At 39.3% G+C, this 19,482-nt stretch overlaps 3 protein-coding genes across 3 annotated transcripts; all 3 read left to right on the top strand.

Moving 5' to 3' along the window:
- Window positions 1-896: 896 nt before the first annotated feature.
- On the top strand, window positions 897-7,950 carry LOC148340011 (charged multivesicular body protein 4c-like). Its single transcript, XM_088291994.1, has 5 exons — window positions 897-1,240; window positions 3,511-3,688; window positions 5,042-5,156; window positions 5,573-5,696; window positions 6,901-7,950. Exons 1-5 carry the CDS (start codon window positions 1,057-1,059, stop codon window positions 6,966-6,968), a joined length of 669 nt encoding a protein of 222 aa, XP_088148120.1. The 5' UTR covers window positions 897-1,056; the 3' UTR covers window positions 6,969-7,950.
- Window positions 7,951-8,357: 407 nt separating this feature from the next.
- Window positions 8,358-12,869, top strand: eif2s2 (eukaryotic translation initiation factor 2, subunit 2 beta). Its single transcript, XM_088290763.1, has 9 exons — window positions 8,358-8,510; window positions 9,603-9,783; window positions 9,897-9,997; window positions 10,082-10,211; window positions 10,921-11,021; window positions 11,164-11,312; window positions 11,408-11,464; window positions 11,591-11,676; window positions 12,404-12,869. The coding sequence occupies exons 1-9, from the start codon at window positions 8,496-8,498 to the stop codon at window positions 12,577-12,579; spliced, it is 996 nt and encodes a 331-aa protein (XP_088146889.1). The 5' UTR covers window positions 8,358-8,495; the 3' UTR covers window positions 12,580-12,869.
- Window positions 12,870-13,859: 990 nt separating this feature from the next.
- On the top strand, window positions 13,860-19,410 carry LOC148340009 (serine/arginine-rich splicing factor 6-like). The gene is made up of 6 exons (XM_088291236.1): window positions 13,860-14,083; window positions 14,441-14,601; window positions 16,876-16,997; window positions 17,070-17,272; window positions 17,355-17,432; window positions 18,143-19,410. The coding sequence occupies exons 1-6, from the start codon at window positions 13,977-13,979 to the stop codon at window positions 18,522-18,524; spliced, it is 1,053 nt and encodes a 350-aa protein (XP_088147362.1). The 5' UTR covers window positions 13,860-13,976; the 3' UTR covers window positions 18,525-19,410.
- Window positions 19,411-19,482: the final 72 nt, after the last annotated feature.

The raw sequence follows: 19,482 nt of genomic DNA, 5'->3' as shown, positions 1-19,482 counted from the left end.
ACTCACAGGTCTGGCCTGTACTCCCCAAAGCACCCTGGAGCTGAATGAGTTACGTTTGAGTGAGTGTTCAAAGGTCACTGAGTAAACTTATTTGCATTGTCTTTACAAAAATCAATAGCAAACAAGGTCTTTCTCCAAAAGAGCAGCTTTGCTGCAAGACACAGCGATTCAGATCATCTTTTGTACTCATTAATATGGCGTATTCATTAATAAAACTGTTAGCCAATGTGCGTGGAAAAATTCTTTCGTAGGTTGTACACTACAATACGTTTTTAAAGATTTCCAATATATATTATGCATATTACTTTACATACTATACAATATTGGTATCCATATTTATGCCTGTATTTGTACTGATTGTTCTAATATGACTTTCAATTTGCAGTATTATGCCTAACCATCTTATCTTTGCCTTGTTTAGCTTATCTTATTTTACCTTAGTTTAGTTTTGTTTATTTAGCTTACCGTGATTTATCTTAGTTTTTCTCAGCTTCTCTTATTTTGCTTATTTTATCGTAGCTTATCTTTATTTATCTTGGTTTTTCTTAGCTTCCCTTATCTAATTGTAATTATTTTCCTGGATTTTATTGTGAAAAGTAGGAAAACAGTTGTTAAATGTTTTGGATGATTCAAACCGTCTGCATTTGGCAAAAGATATATGAAAATTCTGGAATTCTTGAAAAACTGGGAATTTTTAATGGAAGTTCGAATTGTTTGAATCAGTGGGAGACAGAATGAAAACAGCGGATTTTCTTTCGGGGAGGGAGTGTATTGTCTTCACTCGGCATACACAGAATAAACACGCCTGAGAAAAAAATAGCTCATTGTATTGATTTAATATGTCCAGCATATGGAGACAGATCGCCAGCAATCATTGGCTGTCGTCGTTGTGGATCATGACGTCACCCGGCCTTGTCCCGGAAATAGAGAAACATCAACAATCCTCTAGGCTGGCGAAGTGTCAAGAGTAGCGAAGTAGCAAAGCCCAATCAGCGGAATAGTTACTCACACACATCTATATTTTTAAATACTATATTAGCGTGTAGCACGACAGCCATGTCGTTGTTCGGTAAGATATTTGGTGGGGGAGGCAAAGGGGGTAAAGGACCTAGCCCACAGGAGGCGATCCAGAAACTCCGTGAAACCGAAGAGATGCTAACGAAGAAGCAGGAATTTTTGGAAAAAAAGATCGATCAAGAGCTGCAAACTGCCAAGAAAAACGGCACAAAAAACAAAAGAGGTAAGGTACCCGCACGCTTTTTTTCACCAGCAACTCCCCCGTGTCTTAATTAGCTTGCCTTTAATCGTTGCTCGGGGTTAGCATGCTAGCTGAGTTGGCTAACATTAACATAGCGGCCATCGTAGATGGCAGCCTCACCTGGCAACCTCGGCCCTGGAGGAATGAACATTCAGACCGATCACAATCGATTACATTAGTTTTAGTTTAGTCGGGAGTATATTTAGCGAAGGTTTACTTGATCACTGGCTATGTGTACATACGCGTGATTGTCTTTAAAGTTCAAACTAGTCAAGTGAGATATTACAGACAATAGGAAAACAAAATTACGCACGTAAAATAGAATGAGGAATTGTTATAGAACGAGGGTTAAAGGGTGTTAGGTAACCGTGTCCAAAGTAAATTCTATGACTCATAAAGTAATCAAAGCTCAACTCTAATTAGCCTACTCAAATAAGTGGTTGACAGTCAAAATGTCTACCTGTTCGTTGACTGACATTCTTCGTGGGACTTGAGGGGACGGAAAAATACCCCAATTTATTTTACCACAACTCATATCCATCCATGCATTCATTCTCAATACTTCCTTTTCCTAAGTATGTGTCCTGCAGATCCTTAAAAATGACCTAAAAGCCATTGAATTCGTGAATATCGAAAAAAGACCTTGAACAACATGATATGTGTCAAGTCAGTATCTGTATTGTAGAATGAAACATATGTTAATACGATTATGAGAGCACAGGGTGTGTACACTTGGAGACGATACAATAGTTCTAGTATCATGACCAAAACGTCCACAATATTATTAAAAGGAATGTAAACAACGGAAATTATAATTACGCACCAAAGGACAAACAATCCACAAGCATCGCATCGCGTTTTATTTTGAATACAAAAAGTAACCCTATTTATTTACTCTTTCACAATAATTGTACGGTAAACAGCAACAGCCAGTTATTTTCCACCAAGTGTGTTTAAAACCTTTAAAAGCTGACATATCAAGAAGAATGATGGGGGTGAAAGCACGTCACACTCAAGATTCCACTTTTTTTTTTTTATCCGTGATTTAAGTTGCTGCCATGGTATAATTTCAGCACCGTATCGATGCAATTTACGCAGGCATACTATCGAAGTCAAAATGTTGGTATTGTGAAATTGTCAACTGTGGTTCACCTGGCAGTCAGTCCTCTTGGTTTTTTGTGGTTTAAGGAATTGTTTTTCATGCTATTCTAAGTAGCTGCACTTTTTGTTAGCGGGTGGCACTTTTGTCTGCTGGTTAGTATGTTTGCCTCGGCATTCTTAGAGTTCTGCTTTCGAATCTCAGCTTTAGCCTTCCTGTGTGGAGGTTGCCTGTTCTCCTTTTTCGCTTTTCATCTTGTGCCACCTGCCTCCTCCCACATTTTAAAAAAGATGCGGGGTTGGTTCATTAAAGATAAAGATTACAATAGAATAAAATTGTTCACCTTTTGAAGATTCTCGACTCCATAGTGAAGTGGGAATATGAATTTTAGTTCTGTCAGTTGTCATGTGAACAAAATTGTTGGATCCCATTTTAAATCATGAAAGGAAAAAAAATAATCACTAAAATAATTTGAAACTGGAAAAGGTAACGCTGAATAAGAATTTACTGTTTTGTTCTAAGATAATCTTGTTTTATATTAGCTGCGTGTTTTGAGTCTTTATACCGTTGACCCTTGACCTGCAATTGTGATCACGCTTTCTGACACTGAACTGCTCCAGGATACCTTGACAGTCTTGAGATTTCTTTGCATCACGCTGTGCTGATTTAGCAAAGCAGCCCCAGAATGCAACTGAAGCTGCTTTTTGTTTCACAGTAGGTACAGTTGGTACCGCTTTTTTTTAAATGGGAAAAACCAACAATAATCACTGAAATAACTCGAAACTGATGAGACTGGAATTTGTTCATATTCATATTTTATAACACAAAAGCTTCTTGCAACAATTGTGTGGCTATGATCTCAAGGTTTGAGATGTTTTATTATTTTTTTATTTTTTTTCAAATGTTTGCACTCCAAAGTGTACCTCTTTGTAGGGGCCTTTGCAATCCCCCTGTACCTTTATGAATTCATATTAATTTCATTGCATTTTGATCTTGTTCACATTCATTTACTTCAGCACGAACATTCACTATTTAGTTGTGTATTATATTGAGCTATCCACACTTTACACTTTTGTACATCTGTCATAAAATTCTATTCTGTAGTCACGTTTTAGTGGTGATGCGTTTTTCTCATCCTCGCTCCTTTCTGCAGCGGCTCTGCAGGCTTTGAAAAGAAAGAAGCGCTATGAGAAGCAACTGGGCCAGATTGATGGGACGTTGTCCACCATTGAGTTCCAGAGAGAAGCTCTGGAGAATGCCAACACCAACACTGAAGTGCTGAAGAACATGGGCTTTGCTGCCAAGGCCATGAAGTCTGCCCATGAAAACATGTAAGCAAGAGCTGCTGGCCAAATTGATTGCTTGCTTGATTGATTGATCACAGGAGTAAATAAGTTTCTGTCCCCAGAAAGCTTTGTTTGTCGAGATGTAATCAATGCATTGTTTTAAGAATTATGTCCTGATGTTGATTTACTGTGAACTTCAGTACAGTACTTAAACTAAGGATGTTCGATACCACTTTTTTTTTCAGGCTGTTACCGTACTCACCGATACACAGTAACTGATACCACTAGTGCTTTTGTTATGTAACATTTCTATTAAACCAATTTCAGATAATATGGAAGATAAACCTTTCTTTTATTTCTAACAATAGGCAAAACAATCCCTCTACAATAAATAATTAAGTTTGAAGTAAAACACATACAACTCACTCTGATTTTAGGTTTCATTTGTAATAAATTAACAAAAATGCAAATAAAAATGAGGTTTTGCCTTTGTTAAAAGTCAATTGAAGTGCAAAATGATATTGGTTCAACAGTAAATTATGCATGGGGAAAAAAAGGAAGTAACAGACAGTTAATTTACCAAATTAACACCATCAGCCGCTGTACATGTACGCAATGACTGGAAAAAAAAATCCTAGGCCTCAAAATTAAATATTATTTGATTAATCATGGCCAAACCCTTGTGGAGGGGTTTCACATTCTGAGCTACCACCCATCCAGTCACCCTCTGTAAACCAGTAACTAGCCTGTTTGCATTCTGCTTACCCTTGGCATCAGTTTGCCACAATCAACTAATGAATTAGAAAAGAACAGACATCATTAAAAAAAAACAAAACTCGTAATTCACTAATGTGTTTATGGAAGAAGTCTTTTTCAGTGGAGGAGCAGGTGTCAGCCTCCTCTTTTTCTGCCCCTCAGTGAAAGTTAATGAGCAATAAATAATCATTGTGTTTTCTTTTAAGTCTTTTATTTTTTTTAGACCAGTGTAATATCACTTATTTCTATTTTGCATTATATTTATTTTTAACCACACACAGGTTAAAATTAAATTGCAAACAACTTGGAACATATTAATTGCATTTTCATTCATTTCAATGGGAAAAAAATGTCCTTAATTTTTGAACATTTCAGGTTACAAACAGGCACACAGAACCAATTAAGTCAGTAAATTGACGATCAATAATATTTATTTTTTGTAATTTTATTTTAAAAGTTACTCAAGTCGTGAAGACAATTATGACTTATCCGTTTGCTTAACGTTATTGAGTAACATTGCAAAATCTGCTTTCATTTACTAAGATGAAACTGTATGTCCTCACCTGATTGTCAAATAGTTATTAATTTTTTTTAACATGTCTGTTGCGAGTTCACATACATTTGCGCTTGTTATTGTTTCAGGGACATTGACAAGGTGGACGACTTGATGCAGGACATAACTGAGCAGCAGGAGTTGGCCCAAGAAATCTCTGATGCCATCTCGAAACCTGTTGGCTTTGCAGAAGATATGGATGAGGTGGGAAGCGCCCTGTCTCGGAGGGCCTGGCATTTGTTGTTTAATTCCACATTGAATGGGACGCATTCAGACAAAACAGTGAATGTATTCTTTCTACAAGTCACAGTCAGATGATTTGAGCTATCAACTGTGTGTCCAATCACAAAAAATGTATTTTAAATGGACGAGCACAACAAGGCTAGTTTTACACTCCGTGTCCAAGCATCCAATACTGATAGTGGACCTAGGATGACTCTTAAGAATATATAAATGAATGCAATATGTCCGAGTCCATGTATGTTTTCTATTTAAAGTGGAATGTTGCATATTCCAATTGTGCCCAATGAGGGAAAAAAATTAATTGTTTTACTCTAGCCCTGCATAAAACATAGTGATTACTGGTGCCAATTTTTAGTGTCGCTTGTTGTCTTGGTCAGGATGAACTTCTTGCTGAGCTGGAGGAGCTGGAACAAGAAGAGCTGGATAATAATCTGCTGGACGTCGGAGCAGAGGACGTCACCCTTCCCAATGTGCCTTCTACTTCGTTACCTTCCAGACCTGGTAAGACCAACTCAAATGAGCTGCTTTTTGTTGAACTCAGGGAAAGATACTCTTTGAGATAAACTATCTTTTTCGAATGTCCACGCCAAAACAGCTATCACTTAAAAAAATAAATAAATAAAAAAAAAAAAGCACACAGGCGGGAATATAAAAGACACTTTCTGCTAGCGAGATGTCAAACTGGTCTGATAAATCACATTCAACAGTCAACCACAATAGAGTAACATATTGTAGAATACAATGTTACATGACGATAAACATAATAATTGGTGAAATACTTATAAATCAGAAACAAAGCATAACATTCCGCTCTCCGACCACTCTCTTGATCCCACTCACGCTACCGGCATTCAAGCTACGGTGGATCCACAAAAATAGCACCCACAACTCAGCATGGATATTGATATTAAAATTGGAGCTCTAAAATGTCCCTTTTTTTTTTAAATACTAAAAACAGTTTTTTTTCCTATTGATAATTTTTTTTAACAAAATACCAGATATTACATTAATAAATGTATACCATGTTAAGGTTAAAGAAAAAAAATATTTACATTCTTCTGGTTTAATTTTTTGTCACAGTGTCCCATCACTGGTCAGATTACCAGACATGGTGTTCTAAATTCGTTCTGTGTCTTGGTGAGTGGGGGAACTGTGCCCCCTAGTATTTCGGGCAGAAAAGAGAGCTAGTGCGCACTGCTAAGGGAGTGACGGCATTTAACTGCTCGCACCTCCCCTCTCTGGTCAGCTGAGAATGAGGCGGGAAAAAAAAAAGCAGCTGGCCTCTTGTTATTAACTTTAAAGAGGTGGCTTGTGAACTGATCTCTGCAAGCAGCCTATCATATTGCAGCTATTTACAAGTCCACTCAAAAAACAAAAGAAGCTCATTTCGGACAGTCTTTGCAGTTATTGAAAGCGTGACTTTTTACAACCACGGTAACCTGTCAAACCGCTATTCGGCTCATGCCTACCTGCAATATTTGACTTTTGTAATATTGTACTTTTGTTGGACATTTATTTTTGTTTACCTCTGACTGTAGGGTGTGTTTGGTGAAATGACTTCCCGGTCATTTCCATTGTGTGACTAAATGACATATCAGCTGAGTCAGTGTTACTGACATCAGTGCGTCATATGACCGCCAAAGGAAAATGCTCTGTTATATTTGTGTTGTTCATCTGATAATCTTCTTGTTCTCTTTTCCCCAAGCGGCAAAGAAAGAGGACGACGAGGACGATATGGGTGACCTGAAGCGCTGGGGGATGGAAGCCATGTAAACATCACACAACGCATCTTGCTTACCTTTATCACAGACGGAGCTAAAAAGAGGAAAAAAAGGCACGGATGGACTGATAAAATGTGTGTCTGTTTGTGTTGGAAGAAATCACCTGAACTCAATTTAACACTCCTTCCCTCGCTCAGCCCCCACAAAAAAGCTGAAATGTTGTAGTCTTTCTTTACCCGAGTCTTAGAATTTCCTCCATTTGCTCACTTATAGGCTTGCCAATAGTGGCTCTGTCATAAAGCAAAGTCACTAATATTTAATGAGACTGGCACTGAGACTTCATGTCAGTGTGAAATTGTGACAACACTTTTCATTTCCATTTTCATGGCCTGTGTATAAAAAAGAGATGCTGCAGAGTCAAGTTAAGGTCTCTTCTTTGTTGAATTCAAACCCCTCTGTTTCATCCCAATTTGTGTGCTTTGTCCTATTATCACTTGAGCCTAAAAAAAATACCTACCTGCTCAGCAGTGAGTGTCAGTTATTTGCTGTAAATATCCGACATGTCTCTTTTTGTACTATGAAACTTTCTGCCGTCGCAGAGAGCCTCTGTTTCCGTTATGGAGAGCATGCAACAGAAATTGACATCTCAGCAAACACAAGGTTTGACAAGAAGAGGAACTAGTTGAGAGCATTTCAACATATTTACCGTGACTCTGTTATTCTCTTTATTAAGGTCTATGTTTCAAATGTAATGATGTTAGAAAAATACTTAGCTATCACTATGGTCACATTTCAACTATCCGCAATGAGATGAAAAGATTGTCACAATATTCCATCTTTAACACTGGTTACGTTTTGTTTTGGAGTTCAAAAGTGTTTTACAGTTTAAATTCATGTTTTTTTTTTTTTAGATCCACACATTGTTGGGAAAACCACAACAAAATTACAGCTGGGAAAGCATGTATGCATTTCAATCTTTTATTTATCCTGATAAGAATATTATTTGCAAATTCATTAAAAGAAGACAATTCTTATATTTGTGTGGCCTTTTTTTTAACTTTATTGTAGCTTGATTGTGGCTACGTGCTATGGCTCACAACTGTTTTATTAAAGTTTTCAGATTTTTAACAGGTTGGCTCACGATGGTTTGGATTGTTTGCTTTTAAATCAAATGTACTGAAGATATTTTCAACATTTTAGTCCGGAACTGGGAATTCTTTGATCAAAGTAAGTTATTGGCATTTTTGACAAGTCTATCGACATGAAGTGCAAAGTAAAAACAAAAATGTATGTTTCGTGGTCAGTAGGTTTAGAGAAAATGTAAACTTGATTTTTTTATTTTACCATGTAACATTACTCAACCACAAATAAATGCACCGCATAGTAACAATGAAATGTCAGGTAAAACTTCGTATGTTTTGTAGTTTCGCCACTGAAAACCGACGTCGCATTGATGTGACGTCACTCAACGCTGACGCATGCGCATACCGCCTCTAGCGCTGACGCAAGATACCTGCCGTGTAGAACCGATCGAGAAACAAAAAGTATCCAGGTTTTAGTCCCCGGTCCTCGCGCAAACATGTCCGGAGACGAGGTATGTCAACCCACTTTCTTGTCTTTCACACACTTTAATTTGTAGACATTCTAGCATCAACTATGTGAGTTGAGATATCAGATAGGAGAGAAGGATGACTTTGGGCCTCGGCACCCCTCCCCGTTGGCTGTGGGTCTCACATGGCTGGTGCCAAGCTAACAACGGCGCGAGAACGCAAAACGCAATCGGCGATCTTGACTTTTTTGCTATATCGCACACCACACCATTGTGCTGAAAGCCACCTTTCACATTGGTTTCTCAATATGACTTGTCACCGCTGCTGGAGAACTTAAACCGAATGGAAATGTGCAGTGAGCTAAGTTAGCTAGCATTAGCATTAGCTTTAATATTCCAAACTATTATAGTTTTTCCTCGTGTCTAAGTGCTGACTTTGCAGCTATCAAATAAATACATGTAACTGTTTGAAAGTAACAGGCGCGACATTTAGAGAATTGTGGTATAATATATTTACAAAGTTGAAATCGTATGAGGATAGTGAGAATAAAGCATTATACTATTAGTCGAAATAAAATGGTAATTTGCACTTGACTTAAGTCATTCTGTTACCAAGCAAAAGTATAATTGTATTCATATGAAATTAGGTATTTTGTCATCATTCATTGATGAGAAACAAGTTGTAATAATGTTGATGTTTATGAATGTTGATGTTTACAAGAATGCATTCATAACATAAGGATAAACAAGACTGAAATACACTTAATTTGTAAACATATGTACTGAATAAAATATATTGCTTTTGGTCCCTTAACTGTTACAACATTAAATATGAATTACATGGAGAACATTTGACAGTTTTGCAACACATTGTCATTAAATATTTCTTTAGCATTACAACACAGAAAATTTGGCCGATTATTTTTGGGGGGCACTTGTTGACATTATCTTTGTCTCATGTTGTAATGTGTCTAAAAAAATAAAACACTGAACCAAAATAAATCATCAGATTTTAGAAGCGCTAATATTGCCAATAAATCACTTGTGTCCTAATCATGTCATTACACAAGAATAAAATTGCCACAAATATTGAAGCAAAGATTAGCATTAACTCAGATTCCCACTTGTCTCTTTCAGATGATTTTCGATCCTAACATGACCAAGAAAAAGAAGAAGAAGAAGAAGCCCTTCATGCTTGATGAGGAAGGAGACGGGGTGGGAGGAGAAGAGGTGAAAGAGGTGGAAGTGAAGGAGGCCGAACCAGAGGCTGGTGAGGACAAGGACCTCGACATGGATGAAGATGATGGCAGAAAGAAAGGTTAGAATGTTACACGTGTATGCTTCAACTATGAAATGAACTACTGCACCTGCACATGAAGATTAAATGTGAGTTGATGCCGGAATATTCAGGGTTACGTTCCTATTTCCCAGAAACATCAGACGATTTGAATGACCTGAACTTCTTCAATCAAAAGAAAAAAAAGAAGAAACCCAAAAAGGTTTTTGATAATGACATTGAGGAGGGAATGAAAGTAAGCAATGTCTCTACTTTTTTTTGCATCTTTATTCCATCCATGTTTCAATTAACCCTTTGTTTTTTTCTTTCCTCAATCCAGGAACTTAAAATTGAGGGAGAGCAGAGTGATGTTCTCGACGAGGACAACCTAGATCTGATGCTTCCTGCCAAAAAGAAGAAGGCCAAAAAAGTCGATTTTGATGAAGGAGAGCCTCTTGAAAAGGATGATGGTAATTTGTTGATCAGTTCAAGACAATGCACTTAATACTAATCCGTATGGCCACAAATCCATCAAAATCATACTCTTGAATTTCTTACCAGTATGCATGCATAACAACCAGATAACAAAATTACATTGTAAGTGTGCAAGTAAGCACGTTTCAGGCGTGTCTGACATCAATTAATACTGAAAAGTCTGTCTGTAAAGTTAATACCAAGCAGCCAATATATTAAGACCACTTGCACAAAATAAATACGTCCCATTCAAGAGTGGAATCTAAAATTTTTCCTTTTGGTTCATTACTCTCATAATTCTTGTTATAATGTTCTAGCTGGTCACTAATAATAACCAAATATTTCATGTAAATATGGTTGATGTAAGTAAATTAGTTGCACACAGAGCAAAAATCTACGCTATTTAGCATAACAAAAATAAACATAACTTACACCCCATATTTTTGTACGTGTAAACCCATTCAATATATTTTTTGTTATAATGTTTATGGAGTGTCAAGTTTACGATTGTGTGACAATGTTTGCATTTATGTCCTTATTTATTGATGTCCCTGCATTGTCAATTTGATGACGTGTAAAGCATCCCGAGTACTCTAAATGGTGCTCTTTGAATGAATGAAATGTGTGGTTGTAATTATGCTATTTTCTGTATGCGTTATTTATGAGTATGTAATGAGGCCATTGTTTTTGCATGATATTATCCAGCACTGGAAGATGATGAGGGGAAAAACAATGATGGCATTTCATTCAGTTCCACCACAGGACCAGCCTGGGCTGGCTCAGAAAGAGACTACACGTATGATGAGGTAACAACACAAACATGCAAAAATAAGTCTATTTTTTTTTTTTTAATAAATCTTCACAGAAATTTTGCCCATTACCGTCACGATAGGCGACTTAAAAGAAAATAAATAAAATAAAAAGGATTGTGCTTCGAATTTCTCCCAGCTCCTGAACAGAGTTTTCAACATCATGAGGGAAAAGAACCCCGACATGGTGGCGGGCGAGAAGAGGAAATTTGTAATGAAGCCCCCGCAGGTGGTGCGAGTGGGGACCAAAAAGACCTCCTTTGTTAACTTCACAGATATCTGCAAACTGTGAGCCTCCATCCACCCTAAATCTTAAGCTTTCCTGCTCATCCTTCATCTTCTAGAAATATCTCAAATATACCTTTATGTCCATTTGACCACAGGTTGCATCGTCAACCCAAACATCTCCTCGCCTTCCTATTGGCTGAACTTGGAACGAGGTTAGTGTCCACATTTGCAGTGTTTATTTCACATATGTACAATAGTACTACAGAACGTTGTTGAGCACCCTTTTGAGTCTGTGTTTGGTGTTTTACGATGGTTTTGTTTGTTTTGTGTCCTTTCAGCGGTTCCATTGACGGTAATAACCAGCTTGTGATCAAAGGAAGATTTCAACAGAAACAGATAGAAAATGTGTTGAGGAGATATATCAGTAAGTCAAGTTATCACATCACAGTGTCCCACTATAAAGTCCATGTAAAACACTGATACCTTTTTTAAAATAATTCTGGAACTCGAGGAAGGAACACAAGGATTTGTATTTTGCACATTGACTTTTATTAAAGTGGCGAGGCGTCAACACAATTTTGAAAAAGTGCTGTAACAAATGTCTGTCATAACAAAACATTTACAAAAAACAAATGTATATAACCCTAATCTGATTTAGATTATTGTGTAATTTAATGAACACTGTTTATTTATTTAACCTTGTTTTAACGAGGGTGGCCCCACTCCGCCGTCTTGTCACGTATTAACTCAGCCTCAGCACAGATGTCGGATGTGCAAACCAACAAACATAAGCGCTATTTGCATGGACAGACAACAGTGATTTATTTATTTTTTTTTAAACTTTAAATATCGATTCTTAACTGCGGAGTCAATGCAGAATCTTTTTAATATGACAAACGATGCATCAAACAAACGATTATCGTTCCCTCCCCTAGCGTGAACAATAGAAAGATGAATTTGTGAAGAGGTGAGGGATTACTGTGAGCCACAACTTCAGCAGCAGCTTTGCTCGTTTTTGCATCAACCAGGAATGTTCATCAATGAAAAATTACTGGAGCCTGTTTTTTATTATTGAACAAGTATACAGTGTTAAGGATGTCTGGCAAAGTACACCATGTCTCAACTCCATTTGCGTTTCCTCCACCCCACAGAGGAGTATGTGACGTGCCACACATGCCGCTCCCCCGAGACCATCCTGCAGAAAGACACCCGCCTCTATTTCCTGCAGTGCGAGACGTGCCACTCGCGCTGCTCCGTCGCTAGCATCAAGACCGGTTTCCAGGCCGTGACGGGCAAGAGGGCGCAGCTCCGCGCCAAAGCCAACTGAAGGGCCACCGCGAATGGGTTTGCCTCCTCCTCTCTTCTCCTGGCTTCCCCTCACTCCTTGTCAGAAGGGTCAAGGCTGCAGCAGGAAGCTTCCACCATTATGAAAAAGGACTTAATGCATTGAAGTGCAGGTGGATTGGGTTTGATAATGGTGTGCTGCCCAGAGTGGGCGAGAGGTCGGATGTCTAACATCTACATTTCCTAATACATTTGGATTATTTTGACCCTCTACATTTTTGCTGTAATTGTTGATTCCTGCAATAAAATCTGATTTATCAAAAGTTGACTGTTCCCTGTCATGTCCTCTCACTCTTTCACGCAGCAATCAAGATCCAAATCCATGGTCTCAGTTGTCAGGCAAATCTTGTGTCGTATATGTGTATTCAAAAGTTATGAAGTGAAAGCCCATCTACCACATTTTGTGAAGGTCAGCAAAGCCATAAAATGTTTTGGTTGTTACCATCACAGCTTCAAATAGTTATTTGACTAAAAACCCAAGAATCGCCAACTTTAGCGATGGAAAAGACAGTACTGTTAGGTTTGTGCTCAGAGCCTCTACACTCAAAATCAGAATGTATAATATTTATTTCACAACCTATTGTTAAAACAGATTATTTCTTAGCACATTATGCCCACATTTTAGTTTCTTATGAGCTGAAACTGGTCTAAATAAAATGTTTCGGCTTCCGCAAGTCTGTATGAAAGGGTGCATGAATATTTTTGCTCAGGGGATGCATTTGAATTTTACAAATTATAGATTGGCCGGGTCATTCAAAAATTGGGTGGAAAAAAAAACAATTGTCAATGTAGAAAAGCTTATTCTAATTAGTTTTTTTTCACTCCATGTATGTTCAGGATAAGCAATCCTTCATGTATACTTGTTCCTTTTTTTTCCTTGTATAGACATTTGGGTTTCAGCTCAATCGATGAGTATGAGGCAAAAAATTTGAATTGTAGCTTTTACTTCATGGTATTTAGATCTCGATGTGATAAACAACTCAGGCAGGTGTGGCGTGACTTCTGTGGATGCTCGCGGGCCATCGCCACGTTGGTTCCGTCCTCTGCACCAGTATCTTAAATGAAAACTGCAACTATTCTAAATTCGATTGCGACTACTCAGAAGGAGGTTGTTCATATATATATATATATACAGTACCAGGTTACTTCCGAATAGTGAGTTCAATCGAAATTTGCTTTTAAAGTGAAGTTTTGATTGCGGAAGTGAGCCGTCGTTTGCTGCTCTCTGATTGGCTAGTCTTCGGTTGTCAGAGGCTTGAGGAAAAGAATCTGACGTCACCGACCAGATTTTTTTTCGTTGGCAGTTGTTTAGTTTTTTCTTCAGCCCAGCTAACAAGGTGCAAGAAAGGAGCTCGTGAAAAGGGATTTGAGCGATTCAACATGCCTCGCGTATACATAGGACGACTTGGCTACCATGTCCGCGAAAAGGACATCCAGCGGTTTTTCGGCAGCTTTGGCAAGCTCTTGGAAGTGGATTTGAAAAACGGGTGAGAGTCTTGCTGTGGCCTAGTTTGGTTCGACGTTAAGCAAAATGTCCGAAGCGTGCAGTTTTTGTTAGCCACGAAGCGCTTTCGGCGAGTTTGTCAGGCAAGATTTGCGTAATTTACATATATTGATATTATTATGTTTTGTTTTGTCATATTCGTTTAGTGTATAAAACGGTACGCGAGTTTCGCTCACTTTAAATGTGACGTTTTAGTCCAACGCCACATGGCCAACATGGCGCGTGGGTTTCGCTACGATGCTAACGCTGGTTTAGCACATTGACTGGATGAAAACCCCCAGCGAACACAATTAGATTTTTGTGAGTCGATGTCCTCACGTATTTTTCCACTTCTCATCAGGTACGGTTTCGTGGAGTTCGAGGACAACCGTGATGCCGACGATGCCGTGTACGAGCTGAACGGCAAAGATCTGTGCGGCGAGAGGGTGATCGTCGAGCATGCCCGCGGGCCCCGCCGGGACCGGGACAGCTACGGTGGGGGTCAGTGGGGTGATGGACGCAGTAAGTGCAGTATGACATCAACTCTCTTGACCCCTTCTCCTCGGAGGGAGGTGTGAATGTAGAATGCACACAGAATTTCTCGGTTGTTTTGTGGCGCTTGCTAACTCAGACTTCACTGAAGGCCTCATTTGGAGCATGAGGGCAATCTTGCTAATGTAATCAAATGAGAATGGTATATTTCACAGTTAGGATTGTGCAGTAGTGTCACGGTACGTCCAATGATTTCTATTTTTTGTTTGATTGGTACAGTGGAACCTCAAAGTTGGGCCGGTGCCTCACCGTGCTTGCACCGTCAAAAATCTTTGTATCCCGAATTAAGCCGCTCAACATTAGTTTGACTTTATACTGTAAGATATATTCATGAATTATTTTTCAAGTATTTTCTTCCCGGAATGTCATAGCCATTAATTAAATGCATAGTAAAATCTATGCTCAAGCTTGTATAAATCAAACTTAAAAACAAAAAAAATCTCAAAAGCCTGATATGCGAACAAAATATGGAGAGATGTTTATTTTAATCATCAACAATGTGTTAAGGAATGTACAAAATAATCTGATTTAAAATTTGTTGACAAGTGTTATTGAAACTCCCAAAAAAATTGGGATTTAGCTTGCAAATTGACATTTAATAAATGCCACAAATGTCTTAAAAATTTCACATTTTAAGTATTTTCCAGGCGTCTTGCAATGCTTGGTCAAAACAGCCCAAGGATGAAGAATTATAGACATATTTCTACACCCTATTTCTTGGCATGGTTGAGTTGAGTGCACCAGCCTTCATCCTGCTCCAAATTTAGCTGCTGGGCCTGATTTTGGGTTAAATCAGTAGCAAGTAGGCTCCATTCACAAATGCATTCCTTTCGGCACTTGGCTGTCTCCTCTTCCTCCTCACTTGGCAGTCACTGCTGCTGCCTTTGTGCTTCTATTGCGGAAGCAGGTTCCAGAATGCAAACTATAAGTATTCTAACATGTGTTTGTGGTGCATGCGTACATCGGCAAACACAAATTGACACCATCCGCCGTCTCTGCAAAATCACATTAGAGTTTTGACATTTTTGAGGTTGCACTGTATTTGCATATCCATACAGAACTGTTGTTTTAGTTTTAAGTGTTCATCTCATTTGTTGCTTCATGTGGTGCTCACCCGTATGAGCAGTTGATTTGTATTTACATATTCTTGCTTTGGATCTTTAAATCATAGAACTTGTGAGTTGTTGCACCTCCCTGTCAAGTTCACGCCACTCTGTCACACTTCGTTACACCTGTTTTGTGTCATCTTTTGTTTGGGAGGGACAACAATTTGCGAGACACACCTTAGAACCAGAGAGCAAAGACTTTTGATTAGATCATAGTCGTTGTTATGGCCCAAGAGAGAAGCTTGTTTAAAACCAAAAAAAAAAAACAAAGCTTTTGAATTTGTGTACCTCACAGTCACTGAAGCCACACCAGGGTAATTTTTAATTGAATCATCTGTAGTAGACTAATATTCTCATGTGATGTGTTTTTTTTTTTAAACATCTATTTTTATTTAACATTAACAAAGTCCTTAATGTTTCAATTTGAAAGAGTCCAGTTGCGGGCTGAGGCTGAGAGTCCATTGAGGCTAAGATGACTGGCTAAGATGACTGGCTGTCCCGTTTGGCCTTGGCTTTCACCTTTACAATGTGTGTGTGACCTTTACCCCCTCTTGATCCTTGGCTGACCTAACCGGAAGCCATGATGACATCAGCCTTTTGCCAATAGACCAGGGGTGATGGTGAGGATTGCCATTGGTTTCTATGTTGACAGCAAACACATGCGGAGCGGCTCTAGTAATCAACTTGCAATCGTTCATATGTTGTGAGTAAAGTGGAAAACTAAACTTTTGTTACCTAGCCTCATTCTTACCTTTAAATTGGATCGTGACAAGAACCTCCCATATAGATGCCTCCTTTGTGTCTGTGTTACAGGGTTTGGAGGTATTGAAAGAACATCACTGTCCTTTTTGTTTTATGCCGTAAAAGCAGTGTAAGAAAAAGGCTCTGTATTGTCGGGGAAAGCTCCGGTGGTGTTCTTTGCAGCAGAGCTCAATCACCAAACATTCAAACGTTTTAAAGCTCATACAGTGGCTCTGGAGCCTTGTGATTAAATTATGGCACCAGAGTGACCTTGTTTCATTAAATGCAGACTTAAATTATCCTCACATCAGGCAAGGTTCTATCGCTACCTTGACCAATGAAAGTTTGAAGCCACATTGGTGTTTGTGACGATGTCTGCGTGCTGTTGTTTTTGAAGGTAGCAGTTACGGCAGCCGGAGCCGCACAACAGGCAGAGACAAGTACGGACCCCCGGTTCGTACAGAATATCGTCTGATTGTGGAAAACCTGTCCAGTCGCTGCAGTTGGCAGGACCTCAAGGTACAAATTCAACAAGTCACTTTTCACCAGTTTTTGTCAGTGCTATTGGCCTCACTCTCCAGTCCTCTGCAGGATTTTATGCGTCAGGCAGGTGAGGTCACTTATGCTGACGCCCACAAGGAGCGTGCCAATGAGGGAGTGATTGAGTTCCGCAGCCAGTCAGATCTGAAGCGCGCAATTGACAAGTTGGATGGGACGGACATCAATGGCAGAAAAATTCGTCTGGTGCCGGACCGGCCTCGCCGGCAAAGGTCCTACTCCGGCAGCCGTTCCAGGTGGGATTGCTTCTCTCCGACTTTTTTTGGTGGATCCCTACAATGGATTATTACATTGAAATGTATTCATTGCCTTTGGCAGATCTCGAAGTCGCCGTCGCTCTTGCAGCAGGAGCCGTAGGAGCAGAAGCTCCAGAAGTCGCTCCAGATCCAAATCAAGGTGAGAAAAGTCAATATATTGGTCTGTCCTGTGGATTTTGTAAAGTTGACATTTCCACAAAAACAAGATCGTCTAAGCAAATAGTTGACAGGGTAAAATGAATAAATATAATCTTTTACTGTAAGAAACATTAATTGTAAATAAGATCGGTACGGTAAAGACTCAAACTGCAAGTGACATACTGAAGGAACTTTGTGTTAAAGGGGAAAGAAAGTGAAATATTTTCTATGCCATATTCTATGCGTCTAAACACGGCATAGTGTTTATGGAATATGAATTAAGTAGAAAAATCCATTTTGCCACATGCTGTCGACTGAAAAAGACATCACAATTGCTCAGGTAACGAGATCACAGCTCGCGTGTTCCGGGTTTAGTCATCTAACGTTTGCAAACTAAGCCGTCATTGGGTTATTACCTAAGCAATTGTGGTGTAATTTTCAGGTGACAGCAAGTGGCAAAATGGCTCTTGAGATAGATAAGTAAGGGTGGTACGGTATAAGATGTAAAGATATTCACAAATGTGACCTGATGGTGTGTGCAATTTTAACATAAATCAATGTTTTCTCCCAAATACAGAAAATTCCAGATTCATGCGACTTTTGTGTCTTTAAATTTTGAAATGTTCATATACTGGAGAAAATAAGTGCAGTTGGGGTACATCAGAAAGTCTGTCTCCTTTTAGCCACTTTTTGCATTTTTGCTCCATGCAGGTCTGGTTCACGTAGCAACAAGAGATCTGGAAGGACATCTCGCTCCAAGTCTCGCGAGAGCAAGTCACGCTCTTGCAACCGCAAATCCCAGTCGCGATCCAAGTCCCGATCCCCAGAGCGCAAATCAAAGTCCCGCTCCAAGAGTCGTTCCAAAGTGAAGTCTGACGGGGATTCCCGTTCGCCATCCAAGGAGAAGGCTCATGAGAAGTCCCGCAGCCGCTCGGCCTCCCCTGTAGAGAATGGGAACGATGAGCGTGGGGCCAAATCTGCATCCCGCTCTCCTTCCCCGCGTGAGGACGACCGACGTTCCCCATGCCGAGAGAGGCGCTCGGCCTCCCGCTCTAGATCTCGTTCGCGATCTAGATCGGCTTCTCAGGATTAGTACAGAATTCACAGAGAGTGCCAGTCCTTTGCTGTACATAGCAAGCAGTGTTGACATTATGGTTTCTGTGCTCCTAATTGTCCACATAGCCTTTAAATCCTTTTTTGTTATTAGCTGCAGTAAGAACGACTCACTGCATTATTTGCTGGGCCTTACACATCTACCTGGCTTCCAAATAGATGTGCAAACAAAGTAACTTTATTTTGATTTTTCTGGGTTGTGCTTGTTTTATGCATTGGTCTTGTTCCCAAAACGTGTACCTTTATGGAGAATGGTCAGGTTTCATTGGAACTACAGTTGACAAAGCCTATGTACGTCATAGCGGTGCTCCGATCTATAGGCGATTGTGATCGTCTGATTTCCGCAGAAAAGTATGCGATCGGCACATGCCGATCATTGCCTATCACAAAACTGAGTCACCCGCAGCTCGTACTTTGCAACCTGTGTGCAAGTGTAGCATCTGCTCCCCCTTTAATTTGCAGCTAGTGCATGTGATCGGAATCAGTATCGGCCAGTCTCAGTCATGCATGATTGGCATCGGAATCGGCTGCATTAAAAAAACCCTGTTCGAAACACCACTAGTACGGTACATAGTGGACTCTTGTCTGAATTACAGTACTTAAGTATGACATTTCAGAAGCGTTTGTGTAGTATGTCTTTTCTTCCCTTTTCACTTACTTTCTACTTACTACATTGAACTGTGTTAAAAGGAACGTGTAACAATGTTCTTACCGTTGAACTCAAATACAGCTGCGTTTGGAAGGTCTATTTGTAGACTTAAACTCCTGATTTATGAAATACACGTATGCATTTTTTCCTTTATACTGGCACCTCCCCTCTACTGGTATTTTTTTCTATGTATGTTTATTAAAGGTCTTAAACTCTAGTGTTGGTCTGTGAAGCTTTTAGTGTCGTGTCGATGTGATCCACACCCAGCTAATTATATTAATATAATAAG

The sequence above is a fragment of the Idiotropiscis lumnitzeri genome, chromosome 3, assembly GCF_059441095.1.
Source record: "Idiotropiscis lumnitzeri isolate Australia: NSW breed Sydney's pygmy pipehorse chromosome 3, RoL_Ilum_1.0, whole genome shotgun sequence".
Lineage (NCBI taxonomy): Eukaryota > Metazoa > Chordata > Actinopteri > Syngnathiformes > Syngnathidae > Idiotropiscis > Idiotropiscis lumnitzeri.
This window is presented reverse-complemented; position numbering and strand designations above follow the sequence as displayed.